The 25,844-nt window shown below is 38.3% G+C and overlaps 1 protein-coding gene across 2 annotated transcripts in view; it reads right to left on the reverse strand.

The window, feature by feature from the left end:
- Plxdc2 (plexin domain containing 2) overlaps positions 1–25,844 on the reverse strand; it is a 411,297-nt gene that overhangs the window by 240,053 nt on the left and 145,400 nt on the right. For both annotated transcript variants that reach the window (XM_052156655.1, XM_052156654.1), the window contains exon 2: positions 24,934–25,145. In XM_052156655.1, the coding sequence (XP_052012615.1) occupies positions 24,934–25,145 (212 nt within the window). The remainder of the gene's footprint in view (positions 1–24,933; positions 25,146–25,844) is intronic.

Raw genomic sequence — 25,844 nt, forward strand, 5'->3', positions numbered from 1 at the left:
GGGCATGGAATTAAAACACCCTCTAGAAAATCCTTCCATACCATGATTTATCCATTAATAAATGTGGAAGGCCACAGCACCCAGAGCTGATCCTGTGCCACAGTTTCCATACCCAAATACTGCTAGGAGAGAGCTGGTCTCCCAGGAGTGCTGGCACATTTGTGAGCACAGTTACCACCACCACTTCTATTCAAATTCCTGACCCAAGAGGAACCAGCCCAGAGTCATCAGGACACAGGAACCAAATAACAGCTGGGGATAGGATCCTTCAGGTCTTCCACTGCACCATGGAGCTAACTCTGTGTCAAAGGTATTCAATACCCAAAACCATCTAGGAAAGAACTGGTCTCCCAGGAGTACTGACACACAGGCTTGCAGGAGGGACAAGACACAGTCAGAGACAGCAAAACCAGCTAACATCAGAGATATCCAGATGGCAAGAGGCAAGGGCAAGAACATAAGCAACAGATACCAAGGTTACTTGGCATCATCAGAATTCAGTTCTCCCACCAGAGTGAGCCCTGGATAGCTCAACACACCAGAAAAGCAAGAGTCTGATTTAAAACCACATCTCATGATGATGATAGAGGACTTTTAGAAGAACATAAATAACTCCTGTAAAAAAAATACAGGAGAACACAGGTAAACAGTTAAGAGTCCCTAAACAGGAAACACAAAAATATCTTAAACATCTTAAACACAAAAATATCTTAAAAATATAGAAACAATAAAGAAATCACAAAGGGAGACAACCCTGGAGATAGAAAACCTAGGAAAGAGATTATGAGTTATAGATGCAAGCATCAGCAACAGAATACAAGATATAGAAGAGAGACTCTCAGGTGCAGAAGATACCATAGAAAACATTGAAACAACAGTCAAATAAAATACAAAATGCAAGAAGCTCCTAACCCAAAACATCCAGGACAGAATGAGAAGACAAAACCTGAGGATAATAGGTATAGAAGAGAGTTAAGATTCCCAAATTAAAGGGCCAGTAAATATCTTGAACAAAATTATAGAAGAAAATTTCTCTAACTTAACGAAAGAGATGCCCATCAACTTAACAGAAGCCTAGAGAACTCCAAATAGACTGGTCCAGAGAAGAAATTCCTCCCATCACATAATAGTCAAAACACCAAATGCATAAAACAAAGAAAGAATATTATAAGCAGTGAAGAAAAAAGGCCAAGTAACCTATCAAGACAGACCTATCAGAATTACACAAGACTTCTCACCAGAGACTATGAAAGCTAGAAGACCCTGTGCCTAAGATAACAAAAATGCCAGCCCAGGCTACTATACGCAGCAAAACTCTCAATTACCATAGAGGGAGAAACCAAGCTATTCCATGGCAAAACCAACTTTACACATCTTTCCACATATCTAGCTCTATAAAGGGTAATACATATAAGACTCCAAAACAAAGAAGGAAACTATACCCTAGAAAAGGCAAAAAAGTAATCTTTCAATAAACCTAAAAGAGGAGAGCCACACAAACATAATTCCACCTCTAACAACAAAAATAACAGGAAAGACCAATCTCTATTCCTTAATTTCTTAATGTCAATGGACTCAATTCCCCAATAAAAAGACAGATTAACAGACTGTATATGTAAATAGGACATAGCACTTTGTTACTTACAGGAAACACACTTCAGTACCAAAGACAGACACTACTTCAGAGTAAAGGGTTGGAAAACAATTTTCCCAGCCAATAGTCCCACAAAACAAGCTAGAGTAGCCATTCTAATATCAAACAAAATCGACTTTCAACCAAAAGTTATCAAAAAAGATAAGGAAGGACACTTCATATTCATCAAAGAAAAAAATCTACCAGAGGAAATCTCCGTTCTGAACATCTATGCTCCAAATGCAAGCACAACCACAATAATAAAAGAAACTTTACCAAAGCTCAAAGAATACATGCAATGCACACAATAATAATGGGAGACTTAAATAACCAACTCTTATCAATGGACAGATCATGGAAACAGAAGCTAAACAGAGACACAGTGAAACTAATGGAAGTGATGGATCAAATGGTTTTAACAGTTATCTATAGAATATTTCATCCTAAAAGAAAAGAGTATACCTTCTTCTGAACACCTCACGTTACCCTCTCCAAAACTGACCATATAATCGGTCACAGAACTGTCCTCAACAGATACAAGTAGATTGAAATAATCCCACGCATCCAACAGATCACCACAGACTGAGGCTGTTCTTCAATAACAACAAAAACAACAGAAAGCCCACATACACATGGAAACTGAGCAATACCATACTCAAAGATAACTTGATCAAGGACGAAATAAAGAAATTAAAGACGTTTTTAGAATTTAATGAAAATGAAGGCACATCATACCCAAACTTATGGGACACAATGACAGCAGTGCTAGGAGGAAAATTCATATCTCTGAGTTCCTCCCAAAAGAAACTGGAGAGAGCATACACTAGCAGAGTAACAACATACCTGAAAGCTCTAGAAGAAAAAGAAGCAAATAAACCCAAAAGGAGTAGATGGCAGGAAATAATCAAACTAAGGGCTGAAATCAACCAAGTAGAAACAAAAAGAACTCTACAAAGAATCAACAAAACCAGGAAGTGGTTCTTTGAGAAAATCTTTCTTTCTTGAAGAATACAGTCCCCTAGATATGCAGTTACTGTTGGCTGTGTGCCACCCAATGTGGTACTGAGAATTTCTGTTATAATAGCCATATATGAATTAAACCAATGAACCATCTCTTTCTCCCCTAATATATAATTATAATAAAAATATTATGAGTTATTTTAAGCATCCCAATAAGATATTATGCCTAGTTGATAAATTACTTTGTTCTAAAAAAAAGTGGGACATTTCTAGTCTGAACACTTCCCATATGCCTCTGCCCTTAATCTTGTTGCATTAGGTATAAAGTTCCTAACATGAAGGGGTAGACACATTTATTTGACACCATAGCAGAGAATCCCCAACACTTGTACAACTGTGCAGGACAAAATCTCAATGATGAAATAACTATGACTCTCTCAAATACATTAATAATAAATAGCACCCAGGAGAAACCAGGCCACGTGGAGAGTTCAATGTCTACACTTCTCTTGAGACCTGTGCTGATATAGAAGTCTTGGTCACTGAAGACATGTAGACTTCTTCAGTACTTGCTAGGCTTGCCTGGCTGTTGTCATTAACATCCATTCCAAGTTTAGATCTCATTATATCATTATGGCTCAAGGTCTGGAATTTTTACATATTTTCTCAGTGATAATGTCATATTTTGTCAATTCTAAAACTTAAAATGGAACCATTTTTATGAAAGGACACCACTTCCCTCACAGAGGCAAAAAAGCAAACAAGTCACACCATCCAGTCTTATTTTGGCATTTATTTGATACATGTGTGTAGAAGACAAGATTGTTCCTGGGTATTTGGGACTCAATTACCTACTCAGTAAAGTGCATTCATCTTGGCTCTAGGGAAGAGCAAGCACTTATGCAAGAAATTTTTATTTAAATAAATATAGATAGGCAGAGTATGTTGACGCATGCCTGAAAGCCTAGCATTTGGGAAGAGAAAGAGTGGAAGTATATTGATTTATTACATAAGGAGTTCAATGCCTGACTGTTTTGCCTGTTACCTGACTCAAAAATAAAGAAAATAAAATCATACACATTCAAGCGTGCATGTGTGCACACACACACACACCTGCATTCACACACCCATGTGCATGCACACTCACATACATGTATGCATGCACGCACACACTCACACACATACATGCACACATGTACACACATTCATAGGCAAACAAACTTGCATACACATCTGCATGCACACATGTATATATAAAACAGTAAAACGCCATCAACAACAAACCACTGGAAGCTTGCATTAATGTTGCTTGTCATTATCAAAGAGCTATAGAATGAATAATGAACTTTATAATCACTCAAGATCACTTAAGTTGTTTGCTTATATCAAAAAATTTTGTTCTGAATATACGTAAAAACAAAAAAAAAATGAGGCTGGAGAGATGGCTCACCAGTTAAGAGCACTGACTGCTCTTCTAGAGGTGTTGAGTTCAATTCCCAGGAACCACATGGTGTCTCACAACCATCTATGATGGGATTTAATGCCCTCTTCTGGTGTGTCTGAAGACAGCTACAGTGCACTCATATACATAAAATAAATAAATCTTAAAAAAAAATTAAAAAGTGAAAAAACAGAGTAGAAGCTACAAATGGAATTCCCTTTGGGTGTAATTTGGGATCTACTTAAAACCTTGTGAGATGAATAAGAAAAAAACTCAGAAGGGATCCTACTATTGTTCCTTTTCAAAGGAGTCAATTAACTCTGCCAAGAGAGGGAAACTCATCTGCCCCAGGGAAGAGGTTTTGTTATCCACTTTCAAGTGGGAAGACCTAAAAACATACCCATAAAAGCATCATTTAAAAAAAATTTTAATATGTTGTGTGTGTGTGTGTATGTGTGTGTGTGTCACAACAATAATAAATGAGACAGAGTCCATGAGTTTGGGAGGGAACAGTAGAATATGAAGGGATTGGAGGGAGGAGAGGACATGGGGAGAAATAATGTGATTGTACCTAATTAAAATAAGACAAATTTAAATAAAATTTGTGTAAAAACCCAACAATTCCTGTTTGCTTACTGATTTTCTCCTAAGTAGGTATTAGTTTCTTTTGATTAATTTACAGTGTAAGTAAAATTTGTTTAGAATTGTTCCCCAACTAATACAGTAAAATTGAGCAATATGCAGCTTAGTGGTGAGGCATCAACAACAACCTAGAAAAATGTGATAACAGTTACATCAAAATTATGAGTGGCTTTTATTCTTGAAGGGCCATTACCATTTCAGAGAGGAAGGATGGAGACAGCATAGTTATGAATGAGCTAAAAAGTGAAAATGCTCAATCAGAGAACACAGAAGGAACAAACACTCCTCACAGCCAAGGGAGGGAGAACAGGCACTGACAACCAGCACATGCGCGCTCTGATACAACTATAGTCAAATGCAAAGGTGAATCCTGGTGTTTCTACTGCTTACTTTGACTTGATGGTTTTGTAATCAGTCCAATATGTTGGACATAGTTTCTTAAATCCATATTTGGCTGCATTATAGAGCTGAGATTTTATATAACTGCAAATGGCCTGAAGATTTCACAGCTAGAATTATATAAGCCAAATATAGTTTGCTGAAAAATGTAGAAGAATAACTGGGATGAATTTTGCAGCCAAGAAGTAAAGAATAGCAGATTGCTCTGCAAACTACAGGTAGAAAATTCCTCTAGAATATCTTATTAAGAGTTGAAATTACTTGCAGGTAAACATTTAAAAGCATTCTTGGGGAGAACTGGCAACTTAGAACCAATTTCATTTGTTTGGATATCAACTCAGTCAGGTTGTCCTTTGCCAACATCTTATCAATAATTAGGTGATTTGAATTAAACAGAAATCAATTTGTTCATATTTTCATAGGTTTCTGACTTCTAAAGTGAAGGGCATCATTTGGCTTAGGACTTCTTGACAGAAGAGTGTGAAGAGAGAATGCAAGAGTGCAAGGGACAGAAGAGGTCAGGGCCAAATTCATCCCTTTGTAAGCAGCTCACTCCAATGAAAACAGTTGTATGAGGGCCATGCTTGAAAAGGCCCATATGTTCCCCAACCTCCCAACCTGTTACACTGAAGCTGACTTCTCCATATTTAAAAGCAAGGGCATACTTAGCCAAGTGAGCTGTTTGAATGTTACTTGCCCTGATTTATAATTTTTCCTCCTGTAACAATAATAAAATGCCCTACCAAAAGCAACCTATGAGAGAAAGAGTTTGTTTTAGTTCACAGTTCAAGGTCCAGTTCATCATAGTGGGGAAACCAAAGCAGCAGGAGCTTGAAGCTAGTCTCTGTAATACCCCACAGTCAGCAAGAGGCAATGAAGAGGAGATGTGCTCTCTCCATTTTGTACCCTCCAGGATCAGCTGCTTCAGGGAATCCCTCAGTTCAGAAGCTCTCCCCACATCAATTAGCATGATCCAAACAGTCTCCATCAACCTTGGCCAGGAGACCCTCTGTCAGATGACCCATATCCTGTCAAGTTGAAAATTAACACTTTCGATCACAACTCTTAACAGAACCCTGTTTAATGCTGTAAGGTAACTGAAAGCTATTTGAATGCCTGGTCCCCACTTGGTGGCAGTGTTTGGGAGGATTCTTTGGTGGCCTAGGTGGCAGAGGTAGATTGCAGAAGAAAGGTCTTGAAGGTTATATTTGCTTCAGGCACCAGCCTGAGTCCTCACTTCCAAATGTGTGAAGATGTGAGGGTACACCATCATATTCTGTGCCACCATAAACTCTACCACAGTGCCCCAGGCCCCATGAATGTCACATTATGTCCCTGTTGACTTAAGGTGCACCATGTTGTCCCTATGGTGAACTAAAATTTCCCAGAAACTGTTAAGTCAAGGAAAACTTTTCCTCGTGTGTAATATACTTCTGCAGGTTGTTTGGTCATGGTGAAGAGAAAGGCAACCAACACTGGCAACATTAATGAAGCCATAACAGAGCCTGGATTCACAGTAAAGAATTCATAAATCCATATTTCCAAGTGAGCAAAGGGACATTCATGTGGTTACTTACCTATTGTTTTAACTTGATTTCAAGCAGGTTTCAAAAAATAAACTGTATATAGCAAATGTTTTTATGCTGTTACTTTCAAAAGGGAAATATTCAAATTATTGTTTTATTCTACATTTGTTTTATGATGGCTCCAGAAACTACTGCCATAAAGGTAGATTATAGAATATTTAATAAAGATCATTGGTAATGAAATTATTGAATATGTTAGAAATTTCTTCCTACTCTCAGAATTATATTTTATTCACAATTATAGTAATTTAGTATTTATATTTCATCCTCTCAATTCTAATTATAATAATAATGAATATATATATATAAAATGGTGTTCATGTTGTTGCAGTACTATTATGTGTAACCTCATCACAGTTCCTCAAGATCAGGTCACCAGGTGATGTCAGCCTGAAGCTCCAAACTGTGAGACGATATAAACATTTTCTCTCTGTAAGTTACCCATCACAGACATTTTGTTATATTGTCAGAAAGATGATTGACATATATGTGGTTCAGATTTCTTCTTTTTTGCCTAAGGGTCCCAAGCACTGATATCATTTGATTACACTGCTGCTTGACAGCATAAGGAAAAAAAAAGTTGTGGATGCTTCAGTGCTTCTTAGAAGAGGGAGAAAATACTCACAGGAGGAAATATGGAGCAGAGAGGTTTTTCACTGGAGGAAAGTGTGGAGCAGAGACTGAAGGAAAGGCAATCCAGAGACTGCCCCACCTGGGGAATTCATCATATATACAGTAGCCATCATATATACAGTAGGACACTAATGAAGAAGCCAAGAAGTGCTTGCGTACTGGAGCCTGGTATGGCTGTCTCCTGAGAGACTCTGCCAGAGTCTGAAGAATACAGAGGCAGATGCTCACAGCCAAGTATTGGACTGAGCTCAGGGTCCCCGATGGAGGAGTTGGTGAAGAGTCTGAAGGATCTGAGGGAGTTTGCATTACCATGAGGGGAGCAATAGTGTCAACCCGCCAACCACCCCAGAGCTCCCTAGAGCTGGACCACCAACCAAAGAGTACAATGGAGGAACGTATAGTTCCGGCCACATATGTGGCAGAAGATGGGGTTGTTGGACATCAGTGAGAGCCCTTGGATCTGAGGGGGTTCAATGCCCAATGTAGGAGAATGCCAGGGTAGGAAGCTGGGACGGGGAGGGGGAGCACCTTTATAGAAGCAGCGGAGAGGGAAGGGATAGGGGGTTTCTGGAGTGGAGACCTGAAAAGGGAATAGTATTTGAAATGTAAAGAAAGAAAATATCCAATAAAAGAAAATAACAATGACAAAAAAGAAGTTGTCAAAGTGTGTGTCTCTGGAGAAAAGAGATAAAAATGTTCACATAGCTCTCATGCAATCTTTATTTTAGTAAGTGTCTTATTAATGTCTGTGGGGATTTAGTTACCCATAGTAAAAAAAAATGGATGGCCAGGGAATTCCCAACATGCAAAGCCCTACCCATGACTTCCAGTGACCTCTGAACTCAGACTTTTCCATTTAGAAAAAGTCTTCTAACATACACCTTAGATCCAACCAATATCCTATATATCAACTTAATCTTTTATATTCATAATTATGGATTAATTTGCATCTTGTTGTTACATTCCACTAGGTCATAAGGTCAGTTTACATACTCATTGCACAAATGTCTTTGTGAGTAGTACTGATTCAGTATTGGTTGAATAAGTAAATGCAAAATAGATGAAGAAAATCAAAAGGTCTTACTATGTTATCTTTTAAAAATATCCCATGATCTCAGTTTTCTAAAGATGAACTTAAATTTTTTATTTTATGTATATATGGGGCCATATTATGTGCACACACCAGTGTAGGTGCCTGTGGAGTCTAGAAGGGAGTGTTGGATCCTCAAGAACTGAAGTTACAGGTGGCCCTGAGAGATCGGCCCTTCCCCACCCATCATCTCTCCATCCCCACTCTGACTTTATAAAGGTCAGTTAATAAATAGGACTATGAAAAATATCACAAGAATAAACTAAGGGATAATTGCTAATAAATTGCTAGGTGCCTAAGAAGCTCACAGTGAGTTATTGCTGAATACAATTTTCACCAGATATTCGAAATAACTTATGAGCCAAAGAAAAGCTCAGAAAAGAAAAGGTCTGTGGGTTAAGTCGCATGAGCAAGGAAGAGAACTGGAGAAGCTTGGAGATGCTAAAATGTGCAGAGGTCAGAACAGCACGTATGGACAGTTTCGCCAAGAAGACCTAAGAGGAAATGTCTTAGTGAATATTGAAAGCAGTGTTTTCTCTCTTAGAAAAATAAACATTTTTGAGCAAATACTATCTTGCATGTTACAAATGTATCCTATCTGAAAATGAAAATGGATCTGATAACCTCTCCTCTTATTTTAACTATCATTAATAGAGTCAAACTATACTCAGTTTAATGATGGTTACAAAGACTTGTGAAGCTAATTGATGGCTGCTGTAAAGAAAAAGCAAAACCTAAAGCCTGATATTTGCCCCCACTCAAAAAAATCCTGATAGATGTCTATGGTTTTTCTTTTTACCTTCTTTTCTTGGTTTATCTCTGGCTTGTTCTCATTCACCTGTGTTGGAGTTCCTATGACAGTATTTACCTTGTTCCATACCTTACTCTATGTACAGGTTATTTGGAATGCAAAAGATAGTATAGCCAAGGACATTCATCTTTTTGCTAGGAATTCATATGTACTGAAGTATGTATACATGCATACCATTATAAGTGGTTCTGCTCACACAAGCACACTGTGAAAAGGATGTGAATGACTTGGCCATCTAACTTAGTACCCATTAAACTAGAGCCTAGACATTTCAAACCAATAAGTAAGATTGGCTTATAAGTCTAGGCCATGAAAAGAAGATAAATGTATGCTGAAACTTGAAGATTCTCCCAGCACCAAGCAGCAGTGATTTCACATAAGAGAAGAGAGTCGAACCCAAGTTTTACTTCTAGAGATGTGGACTTGTAAGGAAGTAGGCGATGAGAAAACTGTGTGAAGGTCAATGGACTTGTGTCTTTCATTTTAGGGAGCCATATGAACAATCAAGCTGTCACGTGATTGAAAAGTAATACTGTTTAAAAAGAATAATCTCACTCCAGAACTCGGAAGGCTGAGGCAGGAGGATCATGAGTTCAGTATCACCCTAAGTTACACAGCAGGTTTGAGGCCATCTTGCACACTTCTACTCAGAACAGAATTCAGATCAACAGATAAGTATTCAAATGTTGAGATATACCAAGGGTTATTTTTGGAAAAATATAATACGGCTGCTAAGTATTTGAGCTTGTATGAACTACTATAATAATATACAGATCATTGGGTGGTTATGCAAGAGACATGTATTTCCCTAAGTTGCAGTGGCTGGGTAGAATTCTAGTATCTATTAGGTTCTGAGGAGGCCATCTTTCTGGTTTTCAGGCCTCTATCTTCTAACCATGTCTTCATATGGTCTTTCTCAAAATCTGTGCATGGAGCAAGGAAAGAGAATATAAAGAAAATCTCATTTCTCAAAGTCCACAAAGTCTATTAGATTTCATTTACATTCACTAGTTCCTAATACTTTAATTCCACCAACAGTCAGTTTGGTAGTTAGGGATTAAACTTAGAAACTTGGGGAGAATTCACTTCAGAATGTAGATCACATTCCGTTGTCAGGAGGCAACAGAAAGTACCACATGTGGGTTTCTAGTAAAAGCCTTGCTGGAAACAGGAACAAAAAGCAGGTTTGCAACCTTTCTAGATCTGGCGGGCTCCCCTAGTGACGTAATTACAAATCAAATATAAGAGCTTAACCAGGTTCTCAGTACTTTGATGACTAGGGGAGTCTAAAAGCACCCTTGGGTATAAAGTGAGACCCCATTTTAGAAACCAAAATGTCTCTCAGTAAGCTACCATTTATTGTGGCAAAAGCTTCCTCAAATGTGATGGGAAACTAAATTTGTCTTTAATAAGTTTACTCCAACACCATCAGTTATGTAACTGAGTCCCATTTGCTTTTTCCTTCAAACTTATGTATAAACTAGAAATGATGGAAACGACGTTACATACAAGTATATCATTCTCTACACTGTACTCCTACAGTTTAACAAGTTTGTTTATATTTAGTTGGCAAATGGGAGTGCTTTTGTATTTGGCTAAATGGAGAGAGGTCTATAATTGGTTAAAAAAAAAAAAACCAAAACAACTGTGTGTCTGAGGTCATTTTAAGAGATGCAGGACAGTGACCAAGTGCACACACTGATTATGGGTGACACCTTTTGATGGACTGAGGGCTGAGGAAGGCTTCATTCAAGACCCTTTCTTTCTGTGTGTGTGCATCCATAGTGTCATTTTCTACTGACAGCAGGCAGTGACACAGTGGACAAATATCAGCCACCTCTGGAGAGCCTGCAGCCCTTCAATGAGGGGTGAAGATGGCTGTGTGTCCTGCTTCTTCGATTGAGCAGCTAGCTGCTTCTCTACCTTTTAAACATGGTCACAATCATTGTCACACTGTCCAGTTCTCTCAGGTAAGTCTCATACATTACCCCCATCCTGTTCCTCTAAACAAAATGTAATACAGTTAAAGTATCCATAGACTGGTTCTGCATTATTAAAACTGCACTTTGTCATTGTTTCAAACATAGACACATACATGAACAAAATTGAATAGTTTGGGAAGAGGTAGAATTTCAGTCAAGATATGCGTATTTGGAACGTGTCAATCATTTAGGACTTGCAAGCCATACAAAGAATGTAGAATTCTGTTACCAAGATGTCCAAAACTGATTTTTAACCAGCTATTTTTTTACTAAGAGTTCTATTTATTCTCTGAACATGTCATAGAATATATTTTGACCGTGTTTATCCCAATTCATTCTAGTCCCAGAATCACTTCTAGCTTCCTACCTACCCAACATTCCACCTACCCTTTCTCACCATCTCTGTTCCTCTGTGTGTCTTTCTGTGTCTGTCTGTCTGTCTGTCTGTCTGTCTGTCTCTCTCTCTCTCTCTCTCTCTCTCTCTCTGACTCTCTCTGTCTCTCTCTGTCTCTGTCTCTCTCTCTCTCTCTCTCTCTCTCTCTCTCTCTCTCTCTCTGTGCGTGTGTGTGTGTGTGTGTGTGTGTGTGTGTTTCTTAAATTTATAGAGTCAAGTTTGTTTTGCCAAAGTGTTGGCCCTGCCATGGACAGTGATACAACTAGAAGAGGTAACAATTTTATTAAGAAAACTGGAGAGAAGCCTCAGACATTGACAAAGGCTCACAACCAAAAAAAAATAATAATAAAATAAAATAAAATACAGCTACAAGAAAGAAGGGGGAGGGGGAAGACAGACCACAGAGTTAGGCAGACATAGGCATGCTGGGAGAGGGGAAAGGATATAATCAAAATGTATTGTATGGAGTTTTCAAAAATAATATAAAAATCAGAAGCTGGCTGACTCCGGCTCCTGTTCTTCGTGCTCTCCTCCTCTATTCTCGGTCAGCAGCTACTTTCCTCCTCTCACAGATTGCCCTGGCCGTTTCCAGGGTGCTGGTCATGTTGAGGCTTCTTCTTTCTCTCCTTTGGAACCTCTGAGATGCCTCTAGCTGTCTCCTCTCTCGTAGCTGCAATAAAAATCTTCCCTTCACCATAAAAATATCAAGCATGATTTTTTTCTATCTGAAAACTAGGTAGCTAAATATTCTTCCATTAAAGATCTAAAAAGGAATTTAACATGTATTACTCTGCAAGAATTTAGTAGATGTATATGCCTTGGTTTGCTAAAAGGAGAGGAAGAAATCCTTCACTCTCTTCAGGGAACCTGGGATCCATGGATGATTCTCTAAGAAGCATCTATACAGCCCTAACCAAACAGAGTCTGGTGTTTTGAGGAGACTTGTACTTTCCCATCTACTTTGGTACTCAAACACCCCTCTGCCCATCTACAAGCATTAGGATGCTGGCTTGTAACTAAGGAAGCCCAGTTAACACCCAGGTCAGGTAGCTTAAGATTCACTATGGTGGCGCCCGGTTTCTTGTCCCCACTGGCATAAAGATCCCATGAAGTGCTCCTCTGTTTTCCCTCAGTCTTCCACTGTCATGCTCACTTCCTCTTTCTTTCTGCATTATGTTGTGCACCATCTCAATCTGTGGCTTCCCAAGAGTAACAAAGCACTGGGAGGAAAAGCAGTGAATTGTATCAGAAGGAGAAAAAGGCAGCCGAAGCCAAGGCTGGTTGCTAAAGCCAAGAGGCAAGAAAGTGTTCTCAGGGTTTTATGCAGAGAATGGTATGTGCATAACATGAATTTTTTATAAAGTAATTAAAAAGATATATTTCAAAATACTCTTAATCAGTTCTTATGTCCCTCATCCATCTTTCTCTATCCTGCTGGGTGTGTGTGTGTGTGTGTGTGTGTGTGTGTGTGTGTGTGCTAGAGATTGGAGAAAAATTCTTGAACATGTGATCCACAGGCCTTACCACCTCTAAGCACTAAAAACATTTTAAATGACAACTGTTCAACAACACAGAAGATCAACAAATATCTAATACATTGTACATTTGCTCGACCCCATTGAATGAGGCAAGATAACGTTTTGTCCATTGCAGCAAACCAATTTTAATTTCAAGTTAAATTCTCAGTTAGTGGACAATGGGTGCTCTATGAAGCCTTCCACCGTAAACTTCTTTGAGGGCAACTTGTCAGAGGGCAGAAGGGCAGCTTTTCAATGCACCAGTCTTTTGCCTTAAGCTTATGATGGATAATAATAAATTTCAAGGAGCTTTTGAGAACCAGGGAATATGCAAATATCTGTATGAAAAGTTTGTTTGCTTATAAAAGATTTTATCCACCAGTTATCATTATTGTTCATTATTTGGGTCTCACATATTTTTCTATGTATTCATTAAGTTGGTTCTGCAATGTTTACCTGTATCTCGGATGCAAATGTGTTCTGCTGCTGCTTTGTTAAAAATAATTCCAGTTTAAAAATATCAAAGGGGCATCTTATTAATTACCAGACACAAACATTTCTTTATTAAAATGACATTTAAGCAGAGTGAAATGATTCTTCGTGTCTGTCTTTTAGGGAGAAACATTATTTTCAAGAGACAAATTAATTGCTTTCCTTTCTCTGGGAGGCTTGGTAATATCCTTTACAAATATTTTCACAGGATGACACTCTATATTATCTATATTCTATGCTATTTTAAATAACATTAGTAAAGACATTTGAACATACATAATGAAAACTGTGCAAGACCTTATAATATAGGAGATTGCAACCTAAATTTTATCAATAAAAATCTGAGAACTAACTCATTACATCTATCTTTGAGATTTATAAATTTTTCTAAGCTATAACTCATTAAATTCCAGAAATGAGGCACCATTACTTTTAAGTAGAAAATCTCTGTATGAGAAGAAACCATTTTAGATGTGGAAGTATCTAACATTTTTTTCTGCAAAAATAGAACTAAGCGAATTTTTTTAATTGAATTTAAAAAAAAACTTCCTTTTGTAAAGTTTTTGATATTTTATTATTATTAATAATTATTAATTATTATTTGCTACTTGCTGCAGTGGAAACTGCACCATGAATCCAAAACAATAAAGAGAATGTAAGGTAGGTACACAAGACAGTGAGAAATCATCTGAAAGATGAATATTGGTATTTTCTGAAACTCTGCTCTTGAAGTTTGTGATTACATACATACAGGAGCTGACAAAGAGTTGGAAAGAACTTATAAAATAGAAATCATTTTAGCCATGTGCAATCCATTCATTCAGTTCAGTACAATGGATCCCAAATTGTTTCAATTTAACAGCTCAGGCGTGATGTACCATGTAGGAGAGAGCTAAACAAGAGTTCCAAAGGGCTGGGCAGTTCAATTCTTCTAGCTCCAGATAGATTCTGACCCCACACACCCCCACCCCATGTACCTTTAGGGCTTGGACAGCAAAGTTTTCTGTCTAGGAAATGTAAAAAGAAAACCAGAGCCATTTCACAGCTTCTGGATCTGGGATATTCACTCTCTTCCTTTCCCAGCACAAAGTGGTACATGAACTAGTTACTGCATGAAACATTTGAAACAATGACTATTACTAGAGAGATGCTTGATGCCTTTCTAATGAGAGCCTTGTCAGTCATGTATGCTTTAGTAAGGAAAGACAATAAAAAGCCCACCAAATGCTTAGTAGAAGATATTCTACACCATTTTTTTACAAGCAGAAAGCAAAGTTTGCAAATAAAAAATTATGTAATTAAAGATTTTAGATTACAAATGTATGTCTCTTCCTACATAACATTTATTTATTTACTTACTTAATTTTAGGACAGTATCACTATGTAGCAGCTCTGGCTGGCCTGAAATAAAAAGATTTGCGTGCCTCTGTTTCCTGAGTACTGGGATCAAATCTAAACGCCACCCCTTAGCTTCTTATGTATGTGACTTAGTGAGTTTTTGTGTGCATGCATGTGTGTATATGCATCTGTGTCTCTCTGTGTGTAAATGCATTTGCCCATGTGTTTTAGTGTTCACCTGTGTTAAGTGTATGTGTACACACACAGAGGCCAGAAGAAGGCACTGGATCTCCTAGAACCTGAATTCTAGATGGTTTGTTAACTGTCAAGTAGTTGCTAGTAACCTAACAAAGATCCTTTGGAAGAACAGCAAATGTTCTCAACTGCTAAGGCTTCTCTCCAGTTCCTGCCTCCTATGCTTTTAAAAGCCCATGTGTGAGCAGAATGAATGCAGCAACAGTTCTCAACCTGTTTGTCACAACCTCTTTGCGGATCAAACAACCATTTCACAAGAGTCACCTAAAACCACCGGAAAACACAGACATTTACACTATGATTCATAACAAAAGCAAAAGTACAGTTATGAAGTAGTAATGAAAATTTTAGGGTTGGGGTCCCCATAACATCAAAACTGTATTAAAGGGTCACAGCACTGGAAACACTGTGAGCCACTTCAATAGAGCTTACATCTTATTTGGTAGACACTCAAGCCATTGCCGACAAAGGTTGCTACTTAAGATTTTCAGATGTAGTTACAGACCCTCACTATTCACTAAAGGCTGGCATCTTTTCTTTTTTGATGAGCTATTAAAAACTTATTCTGCACACATTAAAGGTCTTGAGGGTCACCTGGATTTTAAAAGTAGAATTTCAGGCACGAGTTAATCTGTTTTAACCAAAATGTTGTCCATCCTTCTTGTGCAGACTTGACATTGAAAGTTATTCTTGAGAATTGTCCGTCTTTCCTATTAAGAGTTGCTTGTTTCAGGCTTGTCTATTGTGGGTTGGAAATTAGCTTCATTTCTTCTACTGCATATTGCCAGAGATCACACATTAAGGGACAATAAGATCTGATTCCGTTTCTTCTGTTTTGGTGATGTGGGAGAAATATGGAATCTTCTGATTGGATTCCATTCATTTCCTTTTTAGAATATTGATGAGGACTTTACTTTGAAAAGAAGAAACACACCGAAAATAGTAAATCAGTCAGAGATGATATCTGCAATTATTGCTCATCCCCTAAAAAGATAATGAGGATTAAAATAGGGTATCATATATCTTGCTCAATTATAGATTATTCTTAGCGTGACATGTCAGCTCCTTATTGCAAAATAAATGGGAAGTGATCCATAACTGTTCCTCGAAATGTTCCATAAAGAATAACTAGATTAGCTCCATGATGCTTTGCTACTAATAATGGAGTTTGCTTCATGTAATAGCATAGAAACAGTCTTTGGACCAAAGCATACAAGTTGTAAAGTTATTAGGATTACTACTCCTATCATTTATTTTTAAAACAAGAATTTGATTTCAGTGTAAATGAGATTCTTGCATTCTACAAGTTCAGAGAAAAATATATTTAATCTCAGCATCTGCACCATCATCCTGAGATTACTTATAAGAATATCACACAGAGTTTAACTATGCCAGCTCTTTTCTATTCATGAAGATAATGTCACATTCCCTTCTCATACTAAATAATGAGAATGAACTGATTGGGAACTGCTAGAACAGGGCATTATCAGGGATCTGAAAATCACTAGTCCCTAATCTCAGATATCTGATTCTGCTCCCGTGTGTTAAAAGGTCTACAAGTGTCAGAGCCTTTAAAATAGAAATGTTACACTAAACAAAATCTCCACCAACCTGTCATACTCATAAAAAAACTAGAACAGTACAATTTGAAATAAATGACGTCTTTTCTTTATTAAAAATGTACATATCCAGATCCATTCTTCTTGGATAGAAATGTTGTCCTGTCTGATTTCATGAAACATTAAAATGGCTGAAGAACAGAACTAGTATAAGGCTATGTACATTTTGACAAGTCTAGTTTGTTGTTTCTTCAGAGAAAGTCCTGCTATGTAGCACTACTAGGCAGCAGAGGCTGACCTTTGAACTCACGGCCCTCCTGACTTAGCCTCCCAGATGCTGAATCTGCTGGTGTGTACCATCAAATCCAGCTCTCACTACTCTGTTTCTGTGAAATAGGATAACAAGTTTAAAATTACCTCAACTTTCCATTCATTATTCTTATAATCAGATCACAAAACAGAGAACGCTAATTTAAACAAAAATTACAAAGAGAGTAGAATTTTGTATTAGTTTAGGATTAAGTTGATGCACACTCCATATTGCAAATGCCATGTAGATTCTTCTTACATCAAAATGATACACAATGGAATTGGAACCAGCTTAAAAAAAAAGATTAAAGTAGGAAATCATCAAGAAGTTGATGGATCTGGAAATTATTCTATGAGGTAATCCAGACTGGCTGTGTATGTCACTATTATTGCAACCATAGGTCATGGGACAACAAAGGAAATAAGAAAAAAAGTGGCTTTAAGGATGGTGGAGAAAGGAAATAGAATCCTATGATGTGAAATAGGCAAAACAAAAGGGTCTAAGTAGAGTGCTGGAAGGCAGGAAGAGGATTTTTTAAAGCTCTGTATTCAAATAACACAATGAAATTAATTCATTTGTATGCCAATTAAAAAATTATAACAATTTCTAAATGACAAAAGTAGCATTTTTCCCATAAAAATCATCATCAATGGAATCATCTCAATTTTCAGATTAACCTTTTGTGACTCCTTTCATATCAAAGAGATAGTCTAGTTCCAACCATTTGCCTAAAAAAGTTCGTGAATTCATTGTTTTTAATTGCTGAATAGTATTCCATTGTGTAAATATACCACATTTTCTGTATCCATTCCTCCATTGAGGGACATCTGGGTTCTTTCCAGCTTCTGGCTATTATAAATAAGAATTTTTAGGCAAATGGTTGGAACTGGAAAATATCATCCTAAGTGAAGTAACCCAATCACAAAAGAATACACATGGAATGCAGTCACTGATAAGTGGATATTAGCCCAGAAGCTCTGAATACTCAAGACACAATTAACATATCAAATGTTCCCAAGAAGTGACTCTTACCAAACATGTGAAAGATCTGTATGACAAGAACTTCAAGACTCTGAAGAAGGAAATGGAAGAAGACCTCAAAAAATGGGAAAACCTCCCATGCTCATGGATCAGTAGAATCAATATAGTTAAAATGGCCATTTTGCCTAAAGCACTATACAGATTCAATGCAATACCCATCAAAATCCCAACTCAATTCTTCACAGAGTTAGAAAGAGCAATTATCAAATTCATCTGGAACAACAAAAAACCCAGGATAGCTAAAACTATTCTCAGCAACAAAAGAAAATCTGGGGGAATCAGTATCCCTGACCTCAAGCAATACTACAGAGCAATAGTGTTAAAAACTGCATGGTATTGGTACAGTGACAGGCAGGAGGATCAATGGAACAGGATTGAAGATCCAGAAATGAACCCACACACCTATGGCCACTTGATCCTCGACAAAGAGGCTGAAAACATCCAATGGGAAAAAGATAGCCTTTTCAACAAATGGTGCTGGTTCAACTGGAGGTCAGCATGCAGAAGAATGCAAATTGATCCATCCTTGTCTCCTTGTACTAAGCTCAAATCCAAATGGATCAAGGACCTCCACATAAAGCCAGACACTCTGAAGCTAATAGAAAAGAAACTGGGGAAGACCCTTGAGGACATCGGTACAGGGAGAAAGTTTCTGAACAGAACACCAATAGCGTATGCTCTAAGAGCAAGAATTGACAAATGGGACCTCATAAAATTACAAAGTTTCTGTAAGGCAAAGGACACCATCAAGAGGACAAATCAGCAACCAACAAATTGGGAAAAGATCTTCACCAATCCTACATCAGATAGAGGGCTAATATCCAATATATATAAAGAACTCAAGAAGTTAGACTCCAGAAAACCAAACAACCCTATTAAAAAATAGGGTACAGAGTTAAACAAAGAATTCTCACCTGAAGAACTTCGGATGGCGGAGAAGCATCTTAAAAAATGCTCAACTTCATTAGTCATTAGGGAAATGGAAATCAAAACAACCCTAAGATTTACACCAGTCAGAATGGCTAAGATTAAAAATTCAGGAGACAGCAGGTGTTGGAGAGGGTGTGGAGAAAGAGGAACACTCCTCCACTGCTGGTGGGGTTGCAAATTGGTACAACCACTCTGGAAAGCAGTCTGGCGGTTCCTCCGAAAACTGGGCACCTCACTTCCAGAAGATCCTGCTATACCACTCCTGGGCATATACCCAGAAGACTCCCGACCATGTAATAAGGATACATGTTCTACTATGTGCATAGCAGCCCTATTTATAATTGCCAGATGCTGGAAAGAACCCAGGTATCCCTCAACAGAAGAGTGGATTCAAAAAATGTGGTATATCTACACAATGGAGTACTATTCAGCCATTAGAAACAATGAATTCATGAAATTCTTAGGCAAATGGATGGAGCTAGAGAATATCATACTAAGTGAGGTAACCCAGACTCAAAAGGTGAATCATGGTATGCATTCACTATTAAGTGGATATTAACCTAGAAAACTGGAATACCCAAAACATAATCCACACATCAAATGAGGTACAAGAAGAAAGGAGGAGTGGCCCCTGGTTCTGGAAAGACTCAGTGAAACAGTACTCAGCAAAACCAGAACGGGGAAGTGGGAAGGGGTGGGTGGGAGGACAGGGGAAGAGAAGGGGGCTTACGGGACTTTCGGGGAGTGGGGGGGCTAGAAAAGGGGAAGTCATTTGAAATGTAAATAAATTATATGGAATAAAAAAAAATGTTCCCAAGAAGAAGGAAGGAGAGGTCCCTGGTCCTGGAAAGGCTTGATGCAGCATTGTAGGGGAGTACCAGGACAGAGAAATGGGAGGGGGTGATTGGGGAATGGGAGAAGGGAAGAGGGCTTATGAGATTTATGGGGAGGGGGGAACTGAGAAAGTGGAAATCATTTGGAATGTAAACAAAGAATACAGAAAATAAATAAAAAAACTGGAAAAAGCTGTAGAGGGTAAAATATATAACAATTCAAGCAATAACTGTGTGTGCATAAATTCCTAATAGGTAACCATTCTGGTTGTTTTGGTTAACTTGACATAAGCTAGAATCATTTGGAGAAAGAGAACCTCTAGAGAAAATGTCAGATTGCCTAATGGGAACGTTTATAGGGAAATTTTGTGATTAATGATTGGTGTGGAAGGGCACAGCAGTGTTATCCTGAGTTTATAAGAAGCAGGCTGAACAACATGTGGGGAAGCAAGCTGGCCAGTCCGCTGCAGTTCTTACTTCTAGGTCCTGCTCTGCTTGACTTTTTACCCTGACTGTCCTCAGTGACAGAATGCACCTAAATGTGTAAGATAAAATTATGCATCTCTCCCCCCACACACACACATACACACACACACACACACACACACACACACACGCACGCACACACACATACGCACGCACACACCCGCGCACAAGTTACTTTCTGTCACGATATTTTATCACAGCCATAGAACCACCAACTAAGATAGTAATATTTAGAGTAGATCTCCATTTCTATGTGAATATTCATATATATTCAATGATCATCCTTGTGAATACTACTTGTTTCTAATTTTTTAGTTAATTTGTTTAAGTGTTTCTTCTCTTATATATCACAACCTGAAAACAGTTTCTCCTCATTCCTTGCTACCAGCCATCAGTCTTCTATACCTACTTTTCTCCTGTTTCCAGTCTGAAAACAGCAGGTCTACCAGGGGAATCAACCAAACCTGACATAACAAGTCAAAATAAGACTAGGAATATACCTCATATCAAGGCTGGATGAGGGAGACAACCCAATAGAAAAAAAAGGGTGTCGAAATCAGGCAAAAGAGTCAGAAACAAAAACTATATCCATTGTTGGGACTCCAACAAGCTACACAACCATACTATATACGCAGCAAACCTAGGTTGGACTCATACAGTATCCCTAAATGGTGCTTCAGTCTATGAGGGCTCCTATGAGCACTCGTTACTTCACTCTGTGGGCTGTGATCTGATAGTGTCCTTGATTCTTCTGGCTCCTATAATCATTTCTCTTCTATTTCTGAGGTCTTCCTTCAGCTCTGTCTAATTTTTGATTGTGGGTGTTTCATCTGTTCCTTTACGGCAATGATTATGCTAGGGTCCAGTCTATGAGAACAGCAAAATATCATTAGGAATTATTTTCTTTCTTCTTCTTCTTCTTTTTTCTTTTTCTTTTTGCCAGTTCTGTTTGGTTTTATCCTAGTCTGTAGGATAACCAGCATCTGGTTCCTAACCATCCAGGCAGTATCAGGCATGGGCTCCGTCTTACTGTGTAGGTATTAAGTTGGACTAGTCATTAGTTGTTCCCTTCTATAAATTCTGCACCATCTCTATCCTTAGTACTATTATAGCAAGGCAAATTGTAGGTCAGAAGTTTTATGGTTGGATAGTTTTCCCAGTTGCTCCACTGGAAGTCTTGGCTGGTTACAGAAGGTGGCTCATTCAGGTTCTGTATCCTTTACTAGGAGTCGTTACTAGGGTAACACTCATAAATTCCAGGGATTTTCCATTGCACTAGGTTTCTACTTCACCCCCAACACGTACTCCATTATGAGTTCTCTCCCATACTTCTAAAGTAAAGATTAGATTCCAGCCCTGTGCAGCAGGAACAACCTGTTGAAAGTGAGCTTTGTAAACTCATCACAAACTTATTAATACCCAGCAAACACTGGGAAGGCCTGCACCATTCTCTTGGTGGATACTTTTACTGGAATAGCTCCTTACTGGAAAACAAAGTGAAGCCAGCTTCCAGGTGAGACACATCTTCTGCCTGCTTTGACTGGCCTTGTGATGCCAGAGGAAACAGTGTAACTGAAATCTGCTCAAGCAAGGTAATGCAATCTAATTTATCCAAGAGTCTTACCACATTCCATTTCCCCCAAACCACTGAAGAAAATGGCACACTTAATAGGCAGCTCACTGACACCTCAAGTTGAGTACCAAATTAAAAAGCAGAATCTAAGGACTGTATTTCTCTATGATTCGATGGCATACAAGAAGAAAAACTCTGAGAAATCAACAACCCAGCAACAGAATCTGCTTATACACTAAGACGTACATTGTATTTCACAACATCTTTCTATCTTTGTAGAAAGATGAAAAGAGAAAAGGTCATCGAAATTGTACCTTGGAACATTCTAACTAGAATGCTGAATTTTACGTCAGTCCATTATCTGTCTTTGCATACAGCCAAGAATACAGCTGAGAGAATGACAATGTTCCCTTATTTTAAAGTATTTTGTGCTAAAGTATTTAATGTGCTCTCGTTTCCTTGTGTTTTTGTTCTTTGGGAAGATGTAATCGTGACAATAGAAAAAAAAAACTAGGCGAACATGCAAGAACAAGCAAAGAAAATGGTTTTACCTCAGTGGCACATAATTTTAACAATCACCACTAGACTCAGGACTGACAATCTTTTGTCTCTGCTATTGACTTAGAAACAATGAAAGGGGGAGGCAGAGGCAGGCGAATTTCTGAATTGGAGGCCAGCCTGGTCTACAGAGTGAGTTCCAGGACAGCCAGGGCTACACAGAGAAACCCTGTCTCAAAAAAACAAAAACCAATAAAAACCAAACCAAACCAAACCAAACAAACAAACAAACAAAAAAAAACAATGAAAGGAAAATGGCACAGACAAGTATATTATGTGCTTTTTTTAATAAACAAAATGCTTATATCTAAATGATAGGCAATATATTTTCAGGGTTTCCACGCACCTAAAGAGTAGACATTCTGTAAATGCTTGTTTCTTTCATTATTATTATTATTATCATTATTATTATTATATAAGTAGTCATGCAAACAAGCTTTCCTTGCAGGAGATGTGTGACATTGACCAAAAATATCTGTTGAGCATAAGCAAATCTTAAACGTTCCAGAAAACTTTCAGATATAGATTCTTTTTTCAAAATAGTGCCTGGGAATGAATCAGGGTGATTTAAATGCCCAATCAAGTGCATCAAATACCCAAAACATATTAAAATAAACACAGCTCAAGAAAAAGACATCTAGTAAGGCAGGTGCCATGAAGTTCCAAGACAAGTCTCCTTCCAGCATGATAAAGATGGAGATTCTAGCAATCCTCACATAGGTATTCAAGGCCTGCCTGGCCAGCATCACTGCATGACACAAATGCCTTTGTCTTCGTTTTCACTGGAGGCTGCAGAATGAACTAGGAAGGAACAGGTTTCAGAAGAGGCTGGCAAGTCTGGATTTGAACACCATCCCCTTTACAAAGAAACTGAAAGTGTTCAGTAAACACTAAACTAAACTGAGAAAAAGAAAAGCCTTTAAAAAGTCCTTGAGTTTGTTCAGGAATCTGGGGACACAAATCACACACAAAGAGCCACTCTAAGGACCGTAGGACCCCATGTCCTCTGAGCACCTGACTGATCTTAAGTCTCAAGGAAGTCTCCAGCAGGTGGTTTCCTGTATTCTCTTTTATGTTTCACAAACTCAAAGCACCTGACCTTTTGCTCTCAGCCTCCATTAAGGTGCAAAGCAGAAAACAAATTAAAAATGCGTAACAAAATCAAAAGTAAAATCATAAGCAGCATGTGCTCATATGTACACACTGTGTGTAATGTTTAGCAGGCACGCTCTTTGTAGTTAGATCCATAGCCTCCTACCCGACAGCCTCCACTCACAGAACAGTGGAGGTCTTTCCTTTGTTCACTAAACTCATTCACAAACATATTTTTAACAAAGGTAAGAGATGGGAAGGCAGTCCCATTTCTATAGCAAGCAAAGTTTGCTCTCATCTTGACAGTCCTTGCTTTCTGCTGAAAGATGTTAACACTCGATTTCGTTAGATTAATTTCAAATCGAGATCATATTTTTATGACTTATAATTTTAAGGGTCTTAGAACTCTAGCACCTCCTGTGAGGTCTTGAAGCAACCCTGAAATCTGATTCCAATATGTCCTGCAAAGTAACACTTATTCAACCATTCTAAAGTACCCTTCTCGCCTACCTCATGGCTCAAGCACAACAGGTGATGATTTAAAACCAAAGAGTTAGCAGTCACCTCATTTTTTCCAAAAAATGCGCCCTTATTAGCACTGGAAAGTCTAGATACCATGAAACGTTGAACCATGACCCAAACTGAACAGTTAGTTAACCATGCAAGATGCCAGCATGCTAAGTAGTTCAGACAGTACTCATCCCCTGGAGAAGTGGATCCTTTTACCCGGAATGCTTGTCTCATTTCTCACTAAGAGTTTATTGACTAAGTGAACCAAGACCTTGAGTAAACAACCACTTCTGGGCAAAGCCTCTTTGTTAGCACTCTGATCTTCGATTCACCACAACCTACTGCAAGTCACACCGATGTGTAAGTTTGCAAAAATGTTCACTGGAATACATGTGATGATTTGACCCTCTGAACAGTGGATTTCCAGAGCCATGCTGTGTTCTTTCATTTTTGTCTCCACTGCTCCCAGCCTCTGTTTCTGTCTATTTCATGTATAAATAAACCAATGACTAGTTCCTGTATATATGAATATATGTATATAATATATGTATATAATATATATGTGTGTGTATGTATATATGTGTATATGTATATATATGTGTGTGTGTGTATATGTGTGTACTAGATACATACACACATATATATCCATACAAACACACATACATACACACACACACACACACACACACACGCACACACATGCACACGCACACGGACGCACATGCACACACACATGAATGTTCTTTAACAACAAATCCCAAAAGGCAGGCACAGAGTATGATGAAATATAGTGGAGCTTGGTCTCTATTATATTATAAGAAAATAATGAACAATTGATTGAAATCAATTATCCAGAATATTTACTTACCTCAATCTGGGTGCTATTGTCCTGCGCATCTTCCAGAAGCAGATCGGCGAAGCCTCTGGCCTCTGGAGCATCTTGGCCCATGCTGGCTCTGTTTGTGTCTACCGCCTTAAAAGGGTCCACATTTCTTTTCCACCGGTGGCTGTATGCTTGAGAATTCACTTCCACCCCCTCTTCACTCCGAGGAAAGACGTTTGCAACTTCATACTTCCAATCTGAAAAAGAAACAAGTATGTTACCTCCACGTATGACTTATCACGATAAGACAAAAATTTATTCACATATTAGAGTTGGTGTGGAAATCTGAGTGTTAAGGGTTAAACATGTATCCACATTTATATATAGAATGCTTTGTCCATGGATATTTGGCACTATAGCTGATAGTCTAGCTAGAGGAAGGAGGTGACCTGGGGTATGCCTTTGATTGAAGGTGATACTTTACCAAGTCCCTTCTTGATCTTTCTGCTTCTAGTGTATCAGGAGATGAACAGACTTTTACCACATATGCCCCTATCACTACAATGCAGTATCCAAGAACATGAGGAAATTTGTGTAACCTCTGAACCATGCTTCAAACTAATCTTCTTTTGGCTCTGTCCCAGCTATGTGAATCCAACTGACATGAGCATAGATGATAGGGTGATAGGTGAGCACAATACCACTGTAGAGTACACCCATGCGATATGTAGAGTACACCCATGCGATATGTAGAGTATACCCATGCGATATGTAGAGTACACCCATGCGATATGTAGAGTACACCCATGCGATATGTAGAGTACACCCATATGATATGTAGACTACACCCATGCGATATGTAGAGTACACCCATGCGATATGCACCCATAATTCCTAAAGTGATATCTAAAGGTCCCCAAGCATGAGGCATCACAGAAAGGCATTTTACTTCTCTC

This window comes from Apodemus sylvaticus, chromosome 14, assembly GCF_947179515.1.
Source record: "Apodemus sylvaticus chromosome 14, mApoSyl1.1, whole genome shotgun sequence".
NCBI classification, from domain to species: domain Eukaryota; kingdom Metazoa; phylum Chordata; class Mammalia; order Rodentia; family Muridae; genus Apodemus; species Apodemus sylvaticus.